The following is a 19,798-nucleotide window of genomic DNA, read 5'->3' on the forward strand; positions in this document are numbered from 1 at the left end:
TAAAGTAGATAAGACTTGACAGCTGAACAATGACAGTTGCATTGATCTGTGATATGTGTCTCCAGGTGCCGATTACATCCAGATTTTCTCTTTCACAGTTACAGGGAATGTTACTACTGATGAAACTATGAGTGATCTGACAGGCTGGTTAAACTCTAGGGATTTCAGTAGGATTAAGTGGCTCAGGGCTGATGGTTGTGTGGGGGAATGACATTATGCTCTTTACCCTTACCCAGAGCCAGGTAGAAGAGAGAGAGAATGCCATATGAGTTCAAAGCAAGAAATCAGATCCTAGCAGGATTAGAGTCAAGTATTTTCTAGTGGTCCACTCTCAATTAGAATGTGAACTGGATCAATTATATTTATTATAATCCACAGCGCTTCATCAATTATACCAGAGATGTAATGAATGGCTTGGCAGAATAGAATAGTCTTGGATATGTTTGCTGGCTGGTGGGAGTGTATGGAGGTAATTTGGTTCCTGATGACACAACTCCAGACAGATCAGTGTCCAAGGCCCTGGCAGAGGACTCTGGGGTGGATAATGCTCTGAGAATTTTTTTATAGTGTGTTTGAAAAATGAATATACGTCATGATCACTGTGTTTTGGGCAACCTTCACCTGTGTGAATGTTTTCGTTTTCTGTGGGTGTTGTGAGAAATAGTTGTTTAACATACATACATACATACATACATACATAACACACACACACACACATACATACAGTGCCTTGTGAAAGTATTCGGCCCCCTTGAACTTTGCGACCTTTTGCCACATTTCAGGCTTCAAACATAAAGATATAAAACTGTATTTTTCTGTGAAGAATCAACAACAAGTGGGACACAATCATGAAGTGGAACGACATTTAGAGATCCTCACTGAACTTCTGGAGAGAGTTTGCTGCACTGAAAGTAAAGGGGCTGAATAATTTTGCACGCCCAATTTTTCAGTTTTTGATTTGTTAAAAAAGTTTGAAATATCCAATAAATGTCGTTCCACTTCATGATTGTGTCCCACTTGTTGTTGATTCTTCACAAAAAAATACAGTTTTATATCTTTATGTTTGAAGCCTGAAATGTGGCAAAAGGTCGCAAAGTTCAAGGGGGCCGAATACTTTCGCAAGGCACTGTACATACATACATACATTACATACATACCACATCCTGAGGAATACCAGGTTTTCAACTCAAGTTCTGATGTCTTGGAAAAACAGTTTGAGATTAGGCTACAAATTATAGTAGCCTCAATAAAGGGGATGTCTTCTGATGAAACACCATCAAAACATGAGGTAAATTCCACATTTTGTTATGTTACAGCCTTGTTCTAAAATTGATTAATTGAAAACATTTCCTCAATCTACACACAATACCCCATAACGACAAATCAAAAACAGGTTTTTAGAAATGTTCGCAAATGTATTACAAATAAAAAACATAAATATTTTATTTACATAAGTATTCAGACTCTTTGCTATGAGACTTGAAATGGAGCTCAGGTTCATCCTGTTTCATCTCACCCTCCTTGACATGTTCCTACAACTTGATTGGAGTCCACTGGTGGTAAATTCAATTGATTGGACATGATTTGGAAAGACACACACCTGTCTATATAAGGTCCCACAGTTGACAGTGCATGTCAGAGCAAAAACCAAGCCAGGAGCTCGAAGGAACTGTCCGTAGAGCCCGAGACAGGATTGTGTAGAGTCACAGATCTGGGGAAGGGTACCAAAACATTTCTGCAGCATTGAAGGTCCCCCAAAACACAATGGCCTCCATCATTCTTAAATTGAAGAAGTTTGTAACCACCAAGATTCTCCCTAGAGCTGGCCGCCCGGCCAATATGAGCAATCAGGGGAGATGGTCACAGGTTCTTGGTCACCTCCTGACAGAGCTCCAAAGTTCCTCTGTGGAGATGGGAGAACCTTCCAGAAGGACAACCATCTCTGCAGCCCTCCACCTATCAGGTAGAGTGGCCAGACAGAAGCGAAAGACTGTGCAGTTTTTCTCTAATGACAATCAAAATTCTAAAATTGCACTTGTGTAATTATTCTGAAAATTTATCCGCAGGCTTACAAAAGGGGTCCGCAGCTGCCAGTTGCCGATCCCTGCTCTAGCTTAAAATATCATGACAACAGCCTGGTCTCAAGGTGCCAGGGCCTATCATTACAACATGAGCAGAGAACAGGGTTGCACCAAAATGGCACCCTATTCCCTAATTAGTACACTACTTTTGACTACTGGACTTGAACAGCTGGACTTGAACAGCCTTTACGACCAGGTACACCTCTACAAGGACATCCCCCTCAACCGTAGCCCCAGCACCTCACACAGGAGCAACATAGCATTGGACACCCCGCTCAGACCAGCGAGACACCCTCAAAGACCTGCAAGAGCCCCTCCCGAAGGACCTGCACCAAGAGAACCCACTCCAAGAAGACCTACACAAAGACCACAGCATCACCAGCCACACCCCAACCAAGACCACCCTAAGAAAAACAAGGCCACAACCTATATGCCCTTTCTGCCCACCCCATGCCCCTGCAGCAAGGACCTCAAAATGACAGCAGGACACATGCCCAGTTCGTGAGCAGAGCAACAGGCTCAACCCCCACTATTACACCCGCCCAAGCCCCATCCTGCTACCTAAGAGGTATGTATCAGATGCTCAACATGCTCTGCTCACACCTACTGTGATAGTTCAGGCCTAAACCACACAAAACAACACTAGACACTACGGAACACAAAGCTTTTACTATCTCATCCTGGATTATACAAGGTCTGAGGTTATCTGCCTTTGGCCTAAAGAGCAGGAACCCAGACTTAAAATAAATTGTAAATACAGACATTGTCATCCTACAAGAAACATGGTATAAAGGAGACGAATCCACTGGTTGCCCTCTAGGTTACAGAGAGCTGGTACTCCCATCCACCAAACTACCAGGTGTGAAACAGGGGGATGCTAATTTGGTATAGTGCAGACCTAACCCACTCTATTAAATGAGTTAAAACAGGAAATGTCCTCGTGTGCTACCTATATCCCCCAATAGAATCTCCATATTTTAACGATGACAGCTTCTCCATCCTAGTGGGGGGGGGATCAACAATTTCCAGGCCCAGGGACATGTACTAGTCTGTGGCGACCTAAATGCCAGAACTGGACAAGAACCGGGCACCCTCAGCACACAGGGGGACAAACACCTACCTGGTGACGACAGCATTCCCTCCCCCATATGCCCCCCTAGGCACAACTATGACAACAAAAACGGGTCACAACTCCTGCAGCTCTGTCGCACGCTGGGTATGTACATAGTCAATGATAGGCTTCGAGGGGACTCCTATGGTAGGTACACCTATAGGTCATCTCTTGGCAGTAGTACTGTAGACTACTTTATCACTGACCTCAACCCAGAGTCTCTCAGAGCGTTCACAGTCAACCCACTGACACCCCTATCAGATCACAGCAAAATCACACTCTACTTGAACAGAGCTATGCTCAATCATGAGGCATCAAAGCTAAAGGAACTGAATAAAATGAATAAATGCTATAGATGGAAGGAAAATAGTGTGGAAATCTACCAAAAAATAATTAGGCAACAACAAATGAAATTGCTTCTAGACAATTTCCTGGACAAAATGTTTCACTGTAATAGTGAAGGTGTAAACTTGGCAGTAGAAACCCTAAACAGTATATTTGACATCGCAGCTTCCCTATCAAATCTACAACCTAAAAAAAATAACAACTGTGACAAATGGTTTGATGAAGAATGTAAAAACTTAAAGAAATTGAGAAACCTGTCCAACCAAAAACATAGAGACATTGCTCTTTATGGTTGTGAGGTCTGGGATCCGCTCCCAAACCAAAAATTCACAAAATGGGATGAACACCAAATTGAGACTTTGCATGCAGAATTCTGCTAAAAATATCCTTTGTGTACAACATAAAACACCAGGTAATGCATGCAGAGCAGAAAAGACGCCAATGCCAGCTAATGATCCAAATCCAGAAAAGGGCAGTTCAATTATACAACCACCTAGAAGGAAGTGATTCCCAAACCTTCCATAACAAAGCCATTACCAGAGTGATGAACCTGGAGAAGAGCCCCCTTAGCAAGCTGGTTCAGTTCACAAACACACTCCACAGAACCCCAGGACAGCAACACAATTAGGCCCAACCAAATCATGAGAAAACAAAAAGATAATTACTTGACACATTGGAAAGAATTGACAAAAAAAACTTAGCAAACTAGAATGCTAGTTGGCCCTAAACAGAGTACACAGTGCCAGAATACCTTGTCTTCTCTTGGGAGCCAGGTCTGCCTATGTGCACACTGCTCACAAAATGAGGTGGAAACTGAGCTGCACTTCCTAACCTCCTGCCAAATGTATGAACATATTAGAGACACATATTTCCCTCAGATTACACAGACCCACATGGAATTAGAAAAAAAATCTAATTTGATAAACTCCCATATCTATTGGGTGAAATACCACAGTGTGCAATCACAGTGGCAATATTTGTGATCTGTTCCCACAAGAAAAGGACAACCAGTGAAGAAAACACCATTGTAAATACAACCTATATTTATGTTTATTTATTTTCCCTTTCGTACTTGAACTATTTGCACAGCATTACAACACTGTATATAGACAATGACATTTGAAATGTCTCTATTCTTTTAGAACTTTTGTGAATGTAATGTTTACTGTTAACTTATTGTTCATATCTATTTCACTTGCTTTGGCAATGTAAACATATGTTTCCCATGCCAATAAAGCCCCTTAAATTGAATTAAGAAATCGGGGGTGTGTGTGAGTGAGAGTGAAAGAGAGAGTGTGTGTGTGTGTGTGTGTGGCTGACTGTGGCCAGTTAGTTGATGTCCGTCTGTCTTTCTGTATAAATCTCACTAAATGTCAGACGCACCACAGGCCCATGTCTCACTACTGTATAAAGCATCAGACCAGTCAGAACCAGTCTAAACAATAACAACTTACTTAGGAATCATATTCCACGTGTGAATTTCATACCCTTTTTCATATTTGGATGAGGACATTGATTTGCAGTGCTTTTCAACCATTGTTTTTGGTCAAATCTATTTGACTAAGATTCATTCACTGCCATAACTTCAGTGGTGATTAGAACTAAAATACATTTTTAAATGATATTTATACAAAATGCTTTTACTAACATATCTGTCTCTCTAATTTTGAAATGTTGGCATGAAGGACAATTTTGCTTATGTTTCAATAATATTTGAAAATAATGTTTGAGCATTTATTGGTAGTTTTTTTCCCCCAAAGCAACAATACAACATATATAAACAAACACATAATGGAATGTCAAGCTAAAAAAAAAGACATTTCTCTCTAGTACATCCGGGATCCATGCATGTAAAAAAGCTGGAAGACAAGCAGAGAAAGGAGAAACCATCTTTAAAGACAGATTATCATGTTCATATAACCCATCACAATATTGAGAAACATTTCAAGTTGTGGACCTGCTTGGATTGGACGACATGGGAAACAATCTTATCACAGAAATGTCATGTTTGATGCTGATGGTGATGATGGTGACAGTAATAGTGTGTGTCCCTTTGTTGTGGATGGAAAACAACAACATACGCTTGACTGATTAATTGGTGTTTGGATAAACAAAAAACGCAGCAGCTAAACTTTGTGCAGTTTTCCCAAACTATGTCCCCTTTATACTTCTACAAGTAAAATGGTGTGTGTGTATGTGAACTATAAAATACACTAATACCACTATTACACAAAAGGTCAGGGCTATTCCATGTCATTGCATTGGTAATGAGACACCTTTAGGAGAGGGTTTGGATCAGTGGCAGCAGAGCAGCGTCAGCTCATTATTAGTCTTGGATATCCCAGATCTAGGACATTGTTCATGTGAGAGGCATCTAGGGCATTGTTCATGTGAGAGGCATCTAGTACATTGTTCATGTGAGAGGCATCTAGTACATTGTTCATGTGAGAGGCATCTAGGACATTGTTCATGTGAGAGGCATCTAGGACATTGTTCATGTGAGAGGCATCTAGGACATTGTTCATGTGAGAGGCATCTAGGGCATTGTTCATGTGAGAGGCATCTAGGGCATTGTTCATGTGAGAGGCATCTAGGACATTGTTCATGTGAGAGGCATCTAGTACATTGTTCATGTGAGAGGCATCTAGTACATTGTTCATGTGAGAGGCATCTAGGACATTGTTCATGTGAGAGGCATCTAGGACATTGTTCATGTGAGAGGCATCTAGATGTGAGATGCATCTAGGGCATTGTTCATGTGAGAGGCATCTAGGGCATTGTTCATGTGAGAGGCATCTAGGGCATTGTTCATGTGAGAGGAATCTAGGGCATTGTTCATGTGAGAGGCATCTAGGGCATTGTTCATGTGAGAGGAATCTAGGGCATTGTTCATGTGAGAGGCATCTAGGGCATTGTTCATGTGAGAGGCATCTAGGGCATTGTTCATGTGAGAGGCATCTAGGACATTGTTCATGTGAGAGGCATCTAGGGCATTGTTCATGTGAGAGGCATCTAGGGCATTGTTCATGTGAGAGGCATCTAGGACATTGTTCATGTGAGAGGCATCTAGGGCATTGTTCATGTGAAAGGCATCTAGGACATTGTTCATGTGAGAGGCATCTAGGGCATTGTTCATGTGAGAGGCATCTAGGGCATTGTTCATGTGAGAGGCAATGTTACGGATACAGGTATCCTGTGTGTGTGTATTTGTTTTCTTTCCTTCACAGGTGTCACTAATCAGTGGCCACTGAAGACACACCTGCTCTTTTTCCCTTACCCAATCACATCCCCTTTCCCTTGGTTTAAAAGTATCCCAATCAGTTCTCTCTGGAGATCTCTCTTTTGTTTTTGCACCTACATGTCACCTTGTCCGTTATCTGTGAGTATTGTATTGTTATGGTGTATGACTGTTTGTTGGTGGGAAAAGGGGATAACCAGCCAAGTCGCCCATGGGCCTACATTGCTCATGGGCCTACATTACCCATAGGAAAACAGTGTCTAAATACCCTAGTTAGAACTGGCGGGTCACCCCCTGTATTTTTGGTTAGCTAGCTAGCTGTTCTTAAAGCAGGCTAGACTAGCTTAGGGGTTTGTTTGGATATACACTGCTCAAAAAAATAAAAGGTAACACTAAAATAACACATCCTAGATCTGAATGAATGAAATATTCTTATTAAATACTCCTTTCTTTACATAGTTGAATGTGCTGACAACAAAATCACACAAATTATCAATGGAAATCAAATTTATCAACCCATGGAGGTCTGGATTTGGAGTCACACTCAAAATTAAAGTGGAAAACCACACTACAGGCTGATCCAACTTTGATGTAATGTCCTTAAAACAAGTCAAAATGAGGCTCGGTAGTGTGTGTGGCCTCCACGTGCCTGTATGACCTCCCTACAATGCCTGGGCATGCTCCTGATGAGGTGGCGGATGGTCTCCTGAGGGATCTCCTCCCAGACCTGGACTAAAGCATCCGCCAACTTTCTGGACAGTCTGTGGTGCAACGTGGCGTTGGTGGATGGAGCGAGACATTATGTCCCAGATGTGCTCAATTGGATTCAGGTCTAGGGAACAGGCGGGCCAGCCCATAGAGTCAATGCCTTCCTCTTGCAGGAACTGCTGACACACTCCAGCCACATGAGGTCTAGCATTGTCTTACATTAGGAGGAACCCAGGGCCAACCGCACCAGCATATGGTCTCACAAGGGGTCTAAGGATCTCATCTCGGTACCTAATGGCAGTCAGGCTACCTCTGGCGAGCACATGGAGGGCTGTGCGGCCCCCCAAAGAAATGCCACCCCACACCATGACTGACCCACCGCCAAACCGGTCATGCTGGAGGATGTTGCAGGCAGCAGAACGTTCTCCACAGCGTCTCCAGACTCTGTCACGTCTGTCACATGTGCTCAGTGTGAACCTGCTTTCATCTGTGAAGAGCACAGGGCGCCAGTGGCGAATTTGCCAATCTTGGTGTTCTCTGGCAAATGCCAAACGTCCTGCACTGTGTTGGGCTGTAAGCACAACCCCCACCTGTGGACGTCGGGCCCTCATACCACCCTCATGGAGTCTGTTTCTGACCATTTGAGCAGACACATGCACATTTGTGGCCTGCTGGAGGTCATTTTGCAGGGCTCTGGCAGTGCTCCTCCTGCTCCTCCTTGCACAAAGGCGGAGGTAGCGGTCCTGTTACTGGATTATTGCCCTCCTACGGCCTCCTCCACCCCTCCTGATGTACTGACCTGTCTCCTGGTAGCACCTCCATGCTCTGGGCACTACGCTGACAGACACAGCAAACCTTCTTGCCACAGCTCGCATTGATGTGCCATCCTGGATGAGCTGCACTACCTGAGCCACTTGTGTGGGTTGTAGACTCCGTCTCATGCTACCACTAGAGTGAAAGCACCGCCAGCATTCAAAAGTGACCAAAACATCAGCCAGGAAGCATAGGAACTGAGAAGTGGTCTGTGGTCACCACCTGCAGAACCACTCCTTTATTGGGGGTGTCTTGCTAATTGCCTCTAATTTCCACCTGTTGTCTATTCCATTTTCACAACAGCATGCTTCCTAAGTGGACAGTTTGATTTCACAGAAGTGTGATTGACTTGGAGTTACATTATGTTGTTTAAGTGTTCCCTTTATTTTTTTGAGCAGTGTATATTATTTATTTCCTTGGGTCCAGCTCAGCCCCTTTTTCCCCACACCCCATTACCGTGTGTTTAAAATAAACCTGAAGTGTTTGACGGTAGATTTATGTTGTCTGTGTTTTTTTTTGTTCTCACTGTTACCTTTTCACTGGGGTGATTTGCATGAGATATGTTACGGGTCTCGTTTCCATCCCCCCTAGACTGCAGGGCCAAAGGGGTTCGTAACAGGCAACTAGGGCATTGTTCATGTGAGAGGCAACCCATCTTCCTAGGGAGACTAGCTCATCATCAGAACAGCTGGGTTATGCCGCTGAACAGATCATGTCCCAGGCAGGACACAAAGGCCCCAGGGCAATATCAAGCTCTGGCATCACAATTAGTATTTCAAACAAACAGAAGCCAACTGTGTTTGACGGGGAGCAAAAGTTCAAGGCTTGCTTTTTTTCTCTACATTTTGTAAAAATCTAATAATTTTTATTTTACATTTTTATAAAAGTTAGTCCATCCTTGGCCTTAGGTTACTGTGTTGAGTTTGGGGTAAGGGAATGCCATGCTGTGAAATAGCCCTGGATCCCTTTTGATCACACGGTCTACTACTGCTACTAGCACCACCAGCCAACAACACTAGCATGGATCCTCACCCATTCACGTCCTTGGAACATTGACACAAGACTGTCATTCCCTTATGCACTCATTCAGGGTGGTATTTCTCTCTCCTTCCTTCTCCTCATCCTGCACCTCTGAAGCCTTCCCTCGAATAAAAATGTGGAGAATAAAAAATGACAAAATAATGAACAGATTGATGTATCATGGAGAGAGAGAGAACATATGGATGATAGAGTGAATGTGCTTGTGAATTACATTTGGGAGATGTGTGTGTGTGTGTGACATTTGGAGTGTTGCCTCCCGAGTGGTGCAGAGGTCTAAGGCTGTGCCACTAGAGATTTTTAAATTTTTTAAAATTTTACCTTTATTTAACTAGGCAAGTCAGTTAAGAACAAATTCTTATTTTCAATGACGGCCTAGGAACAGTGGGTTAACTGCCTGTTCAGGGGCAGGACGTCAGATTTGTACCTTGTCAGCTCGGGGATTTGAACATGAAACCTTTCGGTTACTAGTCCAACGCTCTAACCACTAGGCTACCCTGCCGCCCCTGGGTCGATTCCAGCCTCTCTCGCAGCCGGCCGCGACCGGAAGACCCATGGGGTGGCGCACAATTGGCCCAGCGTTGTCCGGGTTAGGGGAGCGTTTGGCGGCAGGGATGTCCTTGTCCCAGCGACTCCTGTGGCAGGCCGGGAGCCGTGCACGCTGACACTGTCGCCAGGTGTACGGTGTTTCCTCCAACACATTGGTGCGGCTGGCTTCCGGGTTAAGCAGGCATTGTGTCAAGAAGTAGTGTGTGGCTGGGTTGTGTTTCGGGGGATGCACGGCTCTCGACCTTTGCCTCTCCTGAGTCTGTACTGGAGTTGCCGCGATGAGACAAGACTAACTACCAATTGGATACCATGAAATTGGTATCCAATTTAAATTGACATTTGGAGTGTTTGAGTGGAGAATGCCGAGACTAAGATCAAAAGATGCTGAGATCATCTTGGATGAGGAGAAATGTCACACAGGGACAGATCCATATCCTGCTACTTCAGACCTTGGTCGAAGTGAATGGTGGTGATAGATATACTTCTACATTGTACACCATTCACCTATCTGACGCATGTGTACCCGTGTGTGTTTCCTGTGTGTCAGTCTCACCTTGGTCTTGTGGCTCTGTTCGGTGCCCAGGCCTGAGCCAGGTGTGTGTAGCTCCTTGGACACCACACAAAGAAACTCTGCCTGGTCCTCTGTCCCATAGCTGTATGACGAACCAATGTTCACCATCTACCACACGCACACACGGAGAGAGGAGAGAGAGAGAGCGAGTGAGTCACACACACGGAGAGAGGAGAGAGAGCACGAGAGATGGCCCCATATCACAGCAGGTAAGTCCATGGATGCTCATGCAGAGAGCAGGGACAGATGAGAAGGACAGCTTAGCAGCACTACAACTACGGGCAGTGAGACTGAACTGTACACCCGGTCACAGTGACGGCAATGTTTAGCATTACAGCATCACTCAATACTCTTTACTAAACTGTCAATGTGCCAACATATGGTAGCTTCTATTGGAACTTCCTTAGCTCCGCATCCTTTTTGCATCTCCTTCCCCTTATGATCACTGGTCTGTGTTGGCAACACATGTCTGTTTAGATCAGTCTTCTTCTGAGGGCATGGAAATGTGAAAAGGAGGCTGTCTTTGTGAGCAGATTAGGACTGGCCTTGGTCTCTGATTGGTCTTCCTCTGAGGATCTGATTGGCTAACAGAGACCAGGAAAGGAGTTGATTGTTTGGGAGGGTGGTAGAGCAGAGGAGCAGCGAGTCCAACCCACAGTCCAGAGCAGTCCAGTGCGGGGCTTTCTGCAGGCGCGTACGCTGACCTGCTCAAACTTCCAGCCGTCCGACATGGTGGAAACCATCTGAGTCAGCTCCTCCTCCTGGCACTGCAACACCCGGTACACATGTTTAGGAGGCACCTGCTGATAGACAGAGAGAGAGAAATGTAAACACTGCAACACGCAGTACACTTGCTTAGGAGGCATCTGCTGAGAGAGAGAGAGAGAGAGAGTAAGACAGAGTAGTCAAAAGTTGGAGAAGGTGATAGGTGTTTGTAAGGAAAGGAAAGGCAGATAAAAAAAGAGGATAGGGAGAGCTAGAGGGGTGGTGGGTGAAAAGGAGGGGGTAGAGGGAGGCAGTGTGTGTGTGTGTGTGTGTGTGTGTGTGTGTGTGTGTGTAGCCAAGGGGCAGTGTATAACTGTATAATACAGAGAGAGGAAGATAGAAAGATACATAACAGAAATACTAGAGAGGAGACATCATTTAGACAGGACAGAGGGGATGGGTGGAATATACTAGAAAATACAGAGGGAAAAATGGCAGAACTTTCTGCACAAAGCACTGGGTGTGAGTCTGAGGTTTTAACCTTGTATTTGTGTATATCTCGGCCGCTTATGTACAGTGAGCGTGTTTGACCTGTGTGACTTTACAGTCCCGCTCCAGGATCCGCTCCTTGATCAGTTTGATCAGAGGAGTGATGTTGTAGAACTCAGCCTCCTCCAACACACCTGGGAGAGGGAACACACACAGGACAGACAAGACAGACAGAGAGAGAAATCAGAACCATAGACAACTAAATCATACTTATCTTGATTGGACTAAACTGTTTTTGGTAGTTTTTTTGTGTTTTTGGTAGAACTTGTTCTCAACTAGCCTACCTGGTTAAATAAAGGTGAAATATATATAATATATATATATATATATATATATATATATATATATATTTGTTTAACTCTCTTAGACTAAGCATAGGTTATTAGATGATGTTGAAATGTTTTCGACTTGGGTAACTCACGTAATTCTAAATCAATAGTTGTTTAGTAGTCCAAAAATGTCAGAAACATTACTTGCTTGACCATGCTGTAGGTCATGTAACTGTTTATTATATGCAATATGCTTTGTGGACGTTGCCGGAAAGAGGTTGCTCTCCGGGTGTGATGAAACAAAGGTGTGGTTGAATTTATTCTGCCACCATTTTCTTATGGTCTCGGCCTTAGACCTATATATCACGGTGTCAAGGAATATGAACTAACAGGTTATAGTGAAAGCAACTCAATTATCACAACACATAGGTTGAAGTATGGCTTTTTTTCTGGCTTCCTCAGTGATTTTTACCCACACACCACTGCTGCATGCTTATTGCTAGTCTTACAATGCATTAAAATGGCATAACACATTATGTAGTACATGTCAAAAATACCAAACGTAATCCAGTACCTTCTTCAGCCAACTCCTTGTTGTAGACTAGTTTGCCGTGTCGCAGGTAGTTGAGGATGGGGCCAAAGTAGGTGGGGTCTCTGTCTATCACATAGGCCCCTGTCTCATCCTACAGTAGAGGAGAGAACCATAGGAATTACTAGTATGAATAGGAGATCAATATTAAGTGCTATTCTAGTCTATTGGGTTTTGGTCAATATGTAGGATTGAAACCCCCTTGCGATCTGTTATACACTAACAGCAAAAGTCCTCTTTTGTTGAGAAGGACAATAATTACTGTTTGAGTCCCTCTTACAGCCTAGGGATGGGGGGTAGAGAGAGATAGGGGCTAAGAATGAAGAGAGTAGCACAGAGACATGGAGAGAAGAGAGAGAGCCTGTTACATTCACATGGCTTGGCCCCTTTTTGGCTGACGGCCTGCCAGTGCCTTTACAGCATCTCCATAGAGCGCTCCCTTACTGACGATTACTCAACCAGCCCCAGGCACCCATCCTCAAACACAGAGACACTAGAAAGAGAGAGGGAGGCAGAGAGATGAGATAGAGGACAAGGAGTTCAAAAAGAGGAGAATCTGAGAGAGGGATTGAGGAACAGGAACAGAGTGGAGCGAGCTAGCAGAAGAGCAGAAAATCTGAAAGAGAGAAGTAAACTATATATACAAAAGTCTGTGGATGCCCCTTCAAATGAATGGATTTGGCTATTTCAACATACAGCCATGCAATCTCCATAGACAATCATTGGCAGTAGAATGGCCTTACTAAAGAGCTCAGTGACTTTCAACGTGGCACCGTCATAGGATGCCACCTTTCCAACAAGTCGGTTAGTCACATTTCTGCCCTGCTCGAGCTGCCCCAGTCAACTGTATGTCCTGTTATTGTGAAGTGGAAACATCTAGGAGCAACGTCTTAGCCCCGAAGTCGTAGGCCACACAAGCTCACAGAATGTGACTGCCGAGTGCTGAAGCGCATAAAAATCGTCTGTCCTCGGTTGCAACACTCACTACCAAGTTCCAAACTGCCTCTAGAAGCAACGTCAGCACAATAACTTTTAGTCTGGAGCTGCATGAAATAGGTTTCCATGGCTGAGCACACAAGCCTAAGATCACCATTGCCAATGCCAAGCGTCGGCTGGAGTGGTGTAAAGCTCGCCGCCACTGGACTGGAAACGCGCAGTGGAAACGTGTTCTCTGGAGTGATTAATCACGCATCTGGCAGTCCGACGGACAAATCTGGGTTTGGCGGATGCCAGGAGAACGCTACCTGCCCTAATGCATAGTGCAAACTGTAAAGTTAGGTGGAGGACTAATGGTCTGGGGCAGTTTTTCATGGTTCGGGCTAGACCCCTTAGTTCCAGTGAAGGAAAATCTTAACCCTACAGCATACAATGACATTCTAGATGATTATGTACTTCCAACTTTGTGGAAGGCCCTTTCCTCATTCCTTAAAGAATGAGAGCCTGCAGATCAGATCAGAATGAGAGAGAGGGCGTGAGAGCGAGATGGGCCGGAGGGATGGAGGGTAAGTGAGGCACTCAGTTGAAGGAAGATGAGTCTTGGGAGCCAGGCAGAGAAAAGGAGAATGGACTGTTGACGAGAGCTGGCAGACACTGGAGAATGGATGAGGGTGAGGGAGATAAAGGGGAGATAGACAAGGGCAGAGGTAGAGGTGCTGGGGAAAAGGGGGCTGGACAGGGAGAGACAACCCAGAGCAACTGCAGTTGAGGACAGACAGACAGACAGACACCTCATCATTGGACATGACAGTATGTATTTTTTTAAATGTAATCTTTATTTAACTAGGCAAGTCAGTAAAGAACAAATTCTTATTTACAATGACGGCCTACCCCGGCCAAGCCCGGACGATGCTGGGACAATTGTGCGCCGCCCTATGGGACTCCCAATCACAGCCGGATGAGATTCAGCCTGGATTCGAACCAGGGACTGCAGTGACGCCTCCTGCACTGAGATGCAGTGCCTTAGACCGATGTTGTCATGTATGATGACAACACCAGAATATCTCAGTACCATTGCTATGAATGAAACATGAACGCACATGCATACAGCGAAGGTGAAGATTAAAAATGATCTACTCTCTCTCTGTATTTCCTGTCCTGTTTGTTCAGCCACACCGCCACCGGTCGGCCCATTAAACAGCCGTCATGGAAAAGTCAACCCTCACCTGGTGTGTTAATAGTTTACCCAGCGTTTTCCCAAGGAACTACAGTTTGCCTAGCCTAGTTCCAGGTCCCTATGGGGGCCTCACTGGGTCCCACAGGAAATACCTGTTAAGAAAACAGGGGTGTTGTTTGTCTCAACACAGAGACACACATACAATCATTTGACTTATTCTAAGGAGAAAACAATAACTGAAACCAGAGTGAGAGAAGAAAAGTGACACTCATGGACATTAGTGCACTAATCAAATCAAGCTTTATTTATATAGCTTGCACTTCACAGGAGAAAATAGAAATAAGCAGAAACATTTACTATACAACAAACATAAGAGGATAAAAAAAGAAAAGTAGAACAATTAAAACTGAAAGACTAAAAAGCACCCTAAGGAAAAGCAAAGCTAAAAAGGTGTGTTTTAAGTTTTAAGATCACAGTTTGGGCCCCTCTCAGGTTCTCTGGCAGGCTATTCCAGAGGCTGGGGGCATAATAACTAAAGGCTGCCTCTCCATGTCTCTTGGTCCTTGTCTTTGGGATAGTTAAAAGGCTGCCTCTCCATGTCTCTTGGTCCTTGTCTTTGGGATAGTTAACAGGCTGCCTCTCCATGCCTCTTGGTCCTTGTCTTTGGGATAGTTAACAGGCCAGTGCCAGAGGACCTGAGGGACATACTGGGTACACAACTCAAAAGCAAGTTTGGCATGTATTGGGGTGCACAATCATGGATTGATTTAAAAACCAATAGAAAAATCTTAAAATGAATTCTAAAACTCACAGGCAGCTAGTGCAGATACTTTAAAACATGTGTAATGTGTGCTCTCTGTCTGGTCTTGGTCAGTACCCGTGCTGCAGCATTCTGTACATTTTGCAGTTGACCAATGGCTTTCTTGGGTAGACCAGACAGGAGAGCATTACAGTAGTCAAACCTGCTTGTAATAAAAGCATGGATGAGCCTCTTTGTATCAGCCTGAGATAGAAGCGGCCACATCTTAGCAATGTTCCTCAGGTGGTAAAAAGCTATTTTGGTCAGAATCTAAAATGGACCCAAAATGGAACCTGGTGTAACGCCACGTGATAGATTTTTATGTTCACCAAGGGTGACAAAAAACGATTGACCAGTTAAATAGCTCCTAAACCAATTTAGAACTGGATCAGAGAGGCTAAGCCACTTCTTCAGTTTGTCCAGAAGGACATCGTGGCCAAAAGTGTCAAATGCAGCGCATAAATCCAAGAGTACAAGGACAGAGAGCTGTTTGGCATCTGTGTTGGCTCTAAGATAATTTACCACTTTAACTAAGGCTTTCCCTGTGCTGTTGTAGGCACAAAAAAACAGATTGGAATTCTTCTAAAATAGTTGCCACTTTAAAAAAAGAATTTAGCTGTTTGAAAACCAATTTCCACAGAATTTTACTTAGGAATGGAAGGTTGGAGATTGGCCGAAAATTGCTAATAGCTGAAGAATCTAGATTACTCTTCTTCAGAAGGGGCTTCACCATAGCAGTTATTACTGCAGTGGGGAAAGTGCATATGAACAGGGAGTGATTAACTATAGCTTGCACTGTTTTGAAGAAGGTGGTGGGGATAGGATTGAGAAGGTAGGTAGGTACAAGGCTTAAGATGTGATATCACTTTCCTGAGCATGTCTGTGTCAACCAGGGAAAATAAATCCATAGTGCCTTTGCGTGGTAGGCTAGGGTACATATCAAACGTCTCATCAGGTCTTGCTTGACTCATATCCAGCCTAATGTCTGAAATAAACTAACCACATCTAGATGTGGAGGAGAGCAGGGTAGAATTGATGAGGCCATCAATGGTCAAAGAAGAGCACTCAAATTGATCTGATTATTAGTGATCAAGTTAGAAAAATAAAAGATCACACACAAAGACGATGCACTGGTGCAGGAGCCAGTCAATTAACAGTACAACACTGGGTTAAGCATGTGGCCAAGGGACGAGACCATCTGTAATCATAGGCTACAAACAGACAGAAAGAATAGACAGTCACCCTGAAATTAATCATATTATACACTCCTACTGCATTAGTGATGTACGGTATTTCATGAACAGACCAGTCACATGTTGACAACCTACAGTGCCTTCAGAAAGTATTCATACATTTTGACTTATTCCACATTCTGTTGTGTTACAGATGGAATTCAAAATGAATTTTAAAAATGTTTTACAAATCTCACCCATCTACACACAATACCCCATAATGACAAAGTAAATACATATTTTTAGAAAGGTTTGCACATTTATTGAAAATTAAAAAGAGAAATCTAATTTACATAAGTATTCACACCCGAGTCAATACATGTTAGAGTCAACTTTAGCTGCTGTTACAGCTGCGAGTCTTTCTGGGTAAGTCTCTAAGAGTTTTGCACACCTGGATTGTACAATATTTGCAATATAAACTCTGTCAAGTTGGTTGTTGATCATTGCTAGACATCCCTTTTCAAGTCTTGCCATAGATTTTCAATACGACTTAAGTCGAAACCGTAGCTATGCCACTCAGGAATATTGGTAAGCAGGAATATTCAGGAATATTGGTAATATCTTGGTAAGCAACTCCACTGTATATTTGGCCTTGTGTTATCGGTTATTGTCCTGCTGAAAGGTGAATTCGTCTCCCAGTGTCTGTTGGAAAGCAGACTGAACCAGGTTTTCCTCTAGGATTTTGCCTGTGCTTAGTTCTATTATTTTTATTTTTATCATAAAAAAAATCCTAGTCCTTGCCGATGACAAGCCTTCCCATAACATGATGCAGCCACCGCTATGCTTGAAAATATAAAGAGTGGTACTCAGTGATGTATTATGTTGGATTTGCCCCAAACATAACACTTTGAATTCAGGACATAATGTTCAATTCTTTGCATTTTTTTTGCAGTTTTACTTTAGTTTCTTACTGCAAACAGGATGCATGTTTTGGAATATTTGTATTCTGTACAGGTTTCCTTCTTTTGTCATTGAGGTTAGTATTGTGGAGTAACTACATTGTTGATCCATCCCCTAGTTGTTTTCTCCTATCAGCCATTCAACTCTAACTGTTTTAAAGTCATCATTAACCTCACGGTGAAATCCCGAGCAGTTGCATGTTTGTAGTGACTAAGTGTGTTAATACGCCATCCAAAGTGTAATAAACAACTTCACCATGCTCAAAGGGATATTCAATGTTACCCATCTACCAATAGGTGCCCTTTTTTACGAGGCATTGGAAAATCTCCTTGGTCTTTGTGGTTTAATCTGTGTGTGAAATTCACTGCTGGACTGAGGGACCTACAGATAATTGCTGTGTGGGGTACAGAGATGAGGTAAACATTCAAAAATAATGTTAAACACTATTATTGCACACAAAGTGAGTCCATGCAACTTATTGACTCAAGACATTTCAGCCTTTCATTTAATTAATTTGTAAACATTTCTAAAAACATAATTCCACTTCGACATTATGGGGTATTCTGTACAGGTCAGTGACACAAAATCTCAATTCAATGCAATATGAATTTAGACTGTAACATAACTAAAATGTGGAAAAAGTCAAGAGGTGTGAATACTTTCTGAAGGCACTGTATACATGTAGATTTTTTTAAATACTACGCCACCACCCTTCTAGTCTCGAAAATCCGACCCTAGGTAACAGGTGTTCGAGCATAGACACGCTACACAGGCCTGAATGAGGCAGCACTTGCACATCCACCTGACCCACTTGTCATTGCAGTACCAGAGCCATATCTGGTGGGGGTAACATTCACTCATTCGTCTTGCCTTATCAGATTCGGATGTCATCTTGATCAAAGCGAAGACAAGGGCTTGATCAATTATCTTCTTACCGTGTCCGAATGCAAGTCCTTTTGTTGACAGAGCCGATAGAGAAAGGAAGTCTGTTCTTTGAGTAGGGTATGCCGCGTTGTGAGGAATACGGTACCGCCGACGTTCAAACGGACCCATTTCCCGTTATTTCCCACTGTTGGATTGACTCCACAACCGTTCCCGATGCTGTGCGTTTCCGGTCCACTTGATTCGGTAGCGCTCGAGGTGGTCGTATTCTCGCTTACCTCGCTGCCTCTATTGTTATTGTTATTGTTATTATTATTGTTGTTATTGTAGCACTGAGGTGTTGGCAACGAGCCGACTGCTGATACAGCCTGCGGCACCGATTTCCTTTTTTCCTCCGTTGCCATTAGGAAAAATAGCAATGTATGCAATAGCGTGCGTGCGTACCCACCGCCGTCAATGTTCCTCTCTTTCTCAACAACACTTGTTGAGAAACAGTGTACCTCGTTGTCTCGAGCTCCGCCCAACGATGTATATATATATACACACAGATTACTAACAGAGGACGCTGTTTTGAAGTCAACTAGCCAAGGCACCTTCATTTTTGTATTCCTTCACAGAGCCCCACAGTGGAGGTGTCATAATACCCATAAAACCTATCGGTCAAACAGGGAAATGGTTCCAATCGTTTTTCCACCATTCATTTTTCCCATAGGGGATTTAAGAAACACTTAAAACAAGGGATGAGTTTCGTGTAAGCTTACCCTGGCGTGAAGTTTTGATAATGATGTAAATCTCTCTAGCAAGGTGACTTTTATTAATATATTTGGCTCTATTTACTCTCAGATTCGAAAATGCTAATTAGCATCAAAGTAAGACATCATGCAAAACTGCAAATCCCTGCAAATCATCTCTAGCTGACACCTTTGCTAACAGGTATTGTGTCAATTAAAAACTTGCACAAGACAGTTCACAGAATTGTCAAATTAAATAAATGTAGCCAATTTATTCATTACTACATTTAGCTAACATTAGATAGTTAATCCAGATATTCTTACCTTTGCCTCAATTCGGCACTCTCGTCCAGACCATCATGTAATTTGTAGTTCTTCATGATAGCTACATTAGTAGCTAATAAGCATTTAATTTTTGGGGGGTAAATACAGGTGAATATATTGATGAAAGTCACCTCGTCCTAGAGAGATTTACATGGCTATCAAAACGTCACACCAGGATAAGCCTACACGAAACACAGCCCTTATTTGAAGTTTTTCTAAAATCCCCTATGGAAAAACTGAATGTTGTAAAA

General features: G+C 43.3%; 1 protein-coding gene across 6 annotated transcripts; it reads right to left on the bottom strand.

The window, feature by feature from the left end:
- Positions 1–4,606: 4,606 nt before the first annotated feature.
- LOC139381394 (BTB/POZ domain-containing protein KCTD5-like) lies at positions 4,607–19,089 on the bottom strand. Of its 6 annotated transcripts, none has more exons than XM_071124890.1 (7): positions 18,546–19,089; positions 12,552–12,660; positions 11,751–11,842; positions 11,159–11,254; positions 10,437–10,562; positions 9,329–9,434; positions 5,260–5,396 (listed from the first exon to the last, which is right to left on the bottom strand). In XM_071124890.1, exons 1-6 carry the CDS (start codon positions 18,894–18,896, stop codon positions 9,363–9,365), a joined length of 846 nt encoding a protein of 281 aa, XP_070980991.1. In that variant the 5' UTR covers positions 18,897–19,089; the 3' UTR covers positions 5,260–5,396; positions 9,329–9,362. The 6 variants fall into 6 exon arrangements, with proteins under 6 accessions (XP_070980992.1, XP_070980991.1, XP_070980988.1 ...); XM_071124887.1 differs by having other exon boundaries at positions 5,274–5,396; positions 11,111–11,254; XM_071124889.1 differs by having other exon boundaries at positions 5,274–5,396; positions 11,159–11,257.
- Between the last annotated feature and the right edge of the window lie 709 nt (positions 19,090–19,798).

This window comes from Oncorhynchus clarkii, chromosome 23, assembly GCF_045791955.1.
Source record: "Oncorhynchus clarkii lewisi isolate Uvic-CL-2024 chromosome 23, UVic_Ocla_1.0, whole genome shotgun sequence".
Lineage (NCBI taxonomy): Eukaryota > Metazoa > Chordata > Actinopteri > Salmoniformes > Salmonidae > Oncorhynchus > Oncorhynchus clarkii.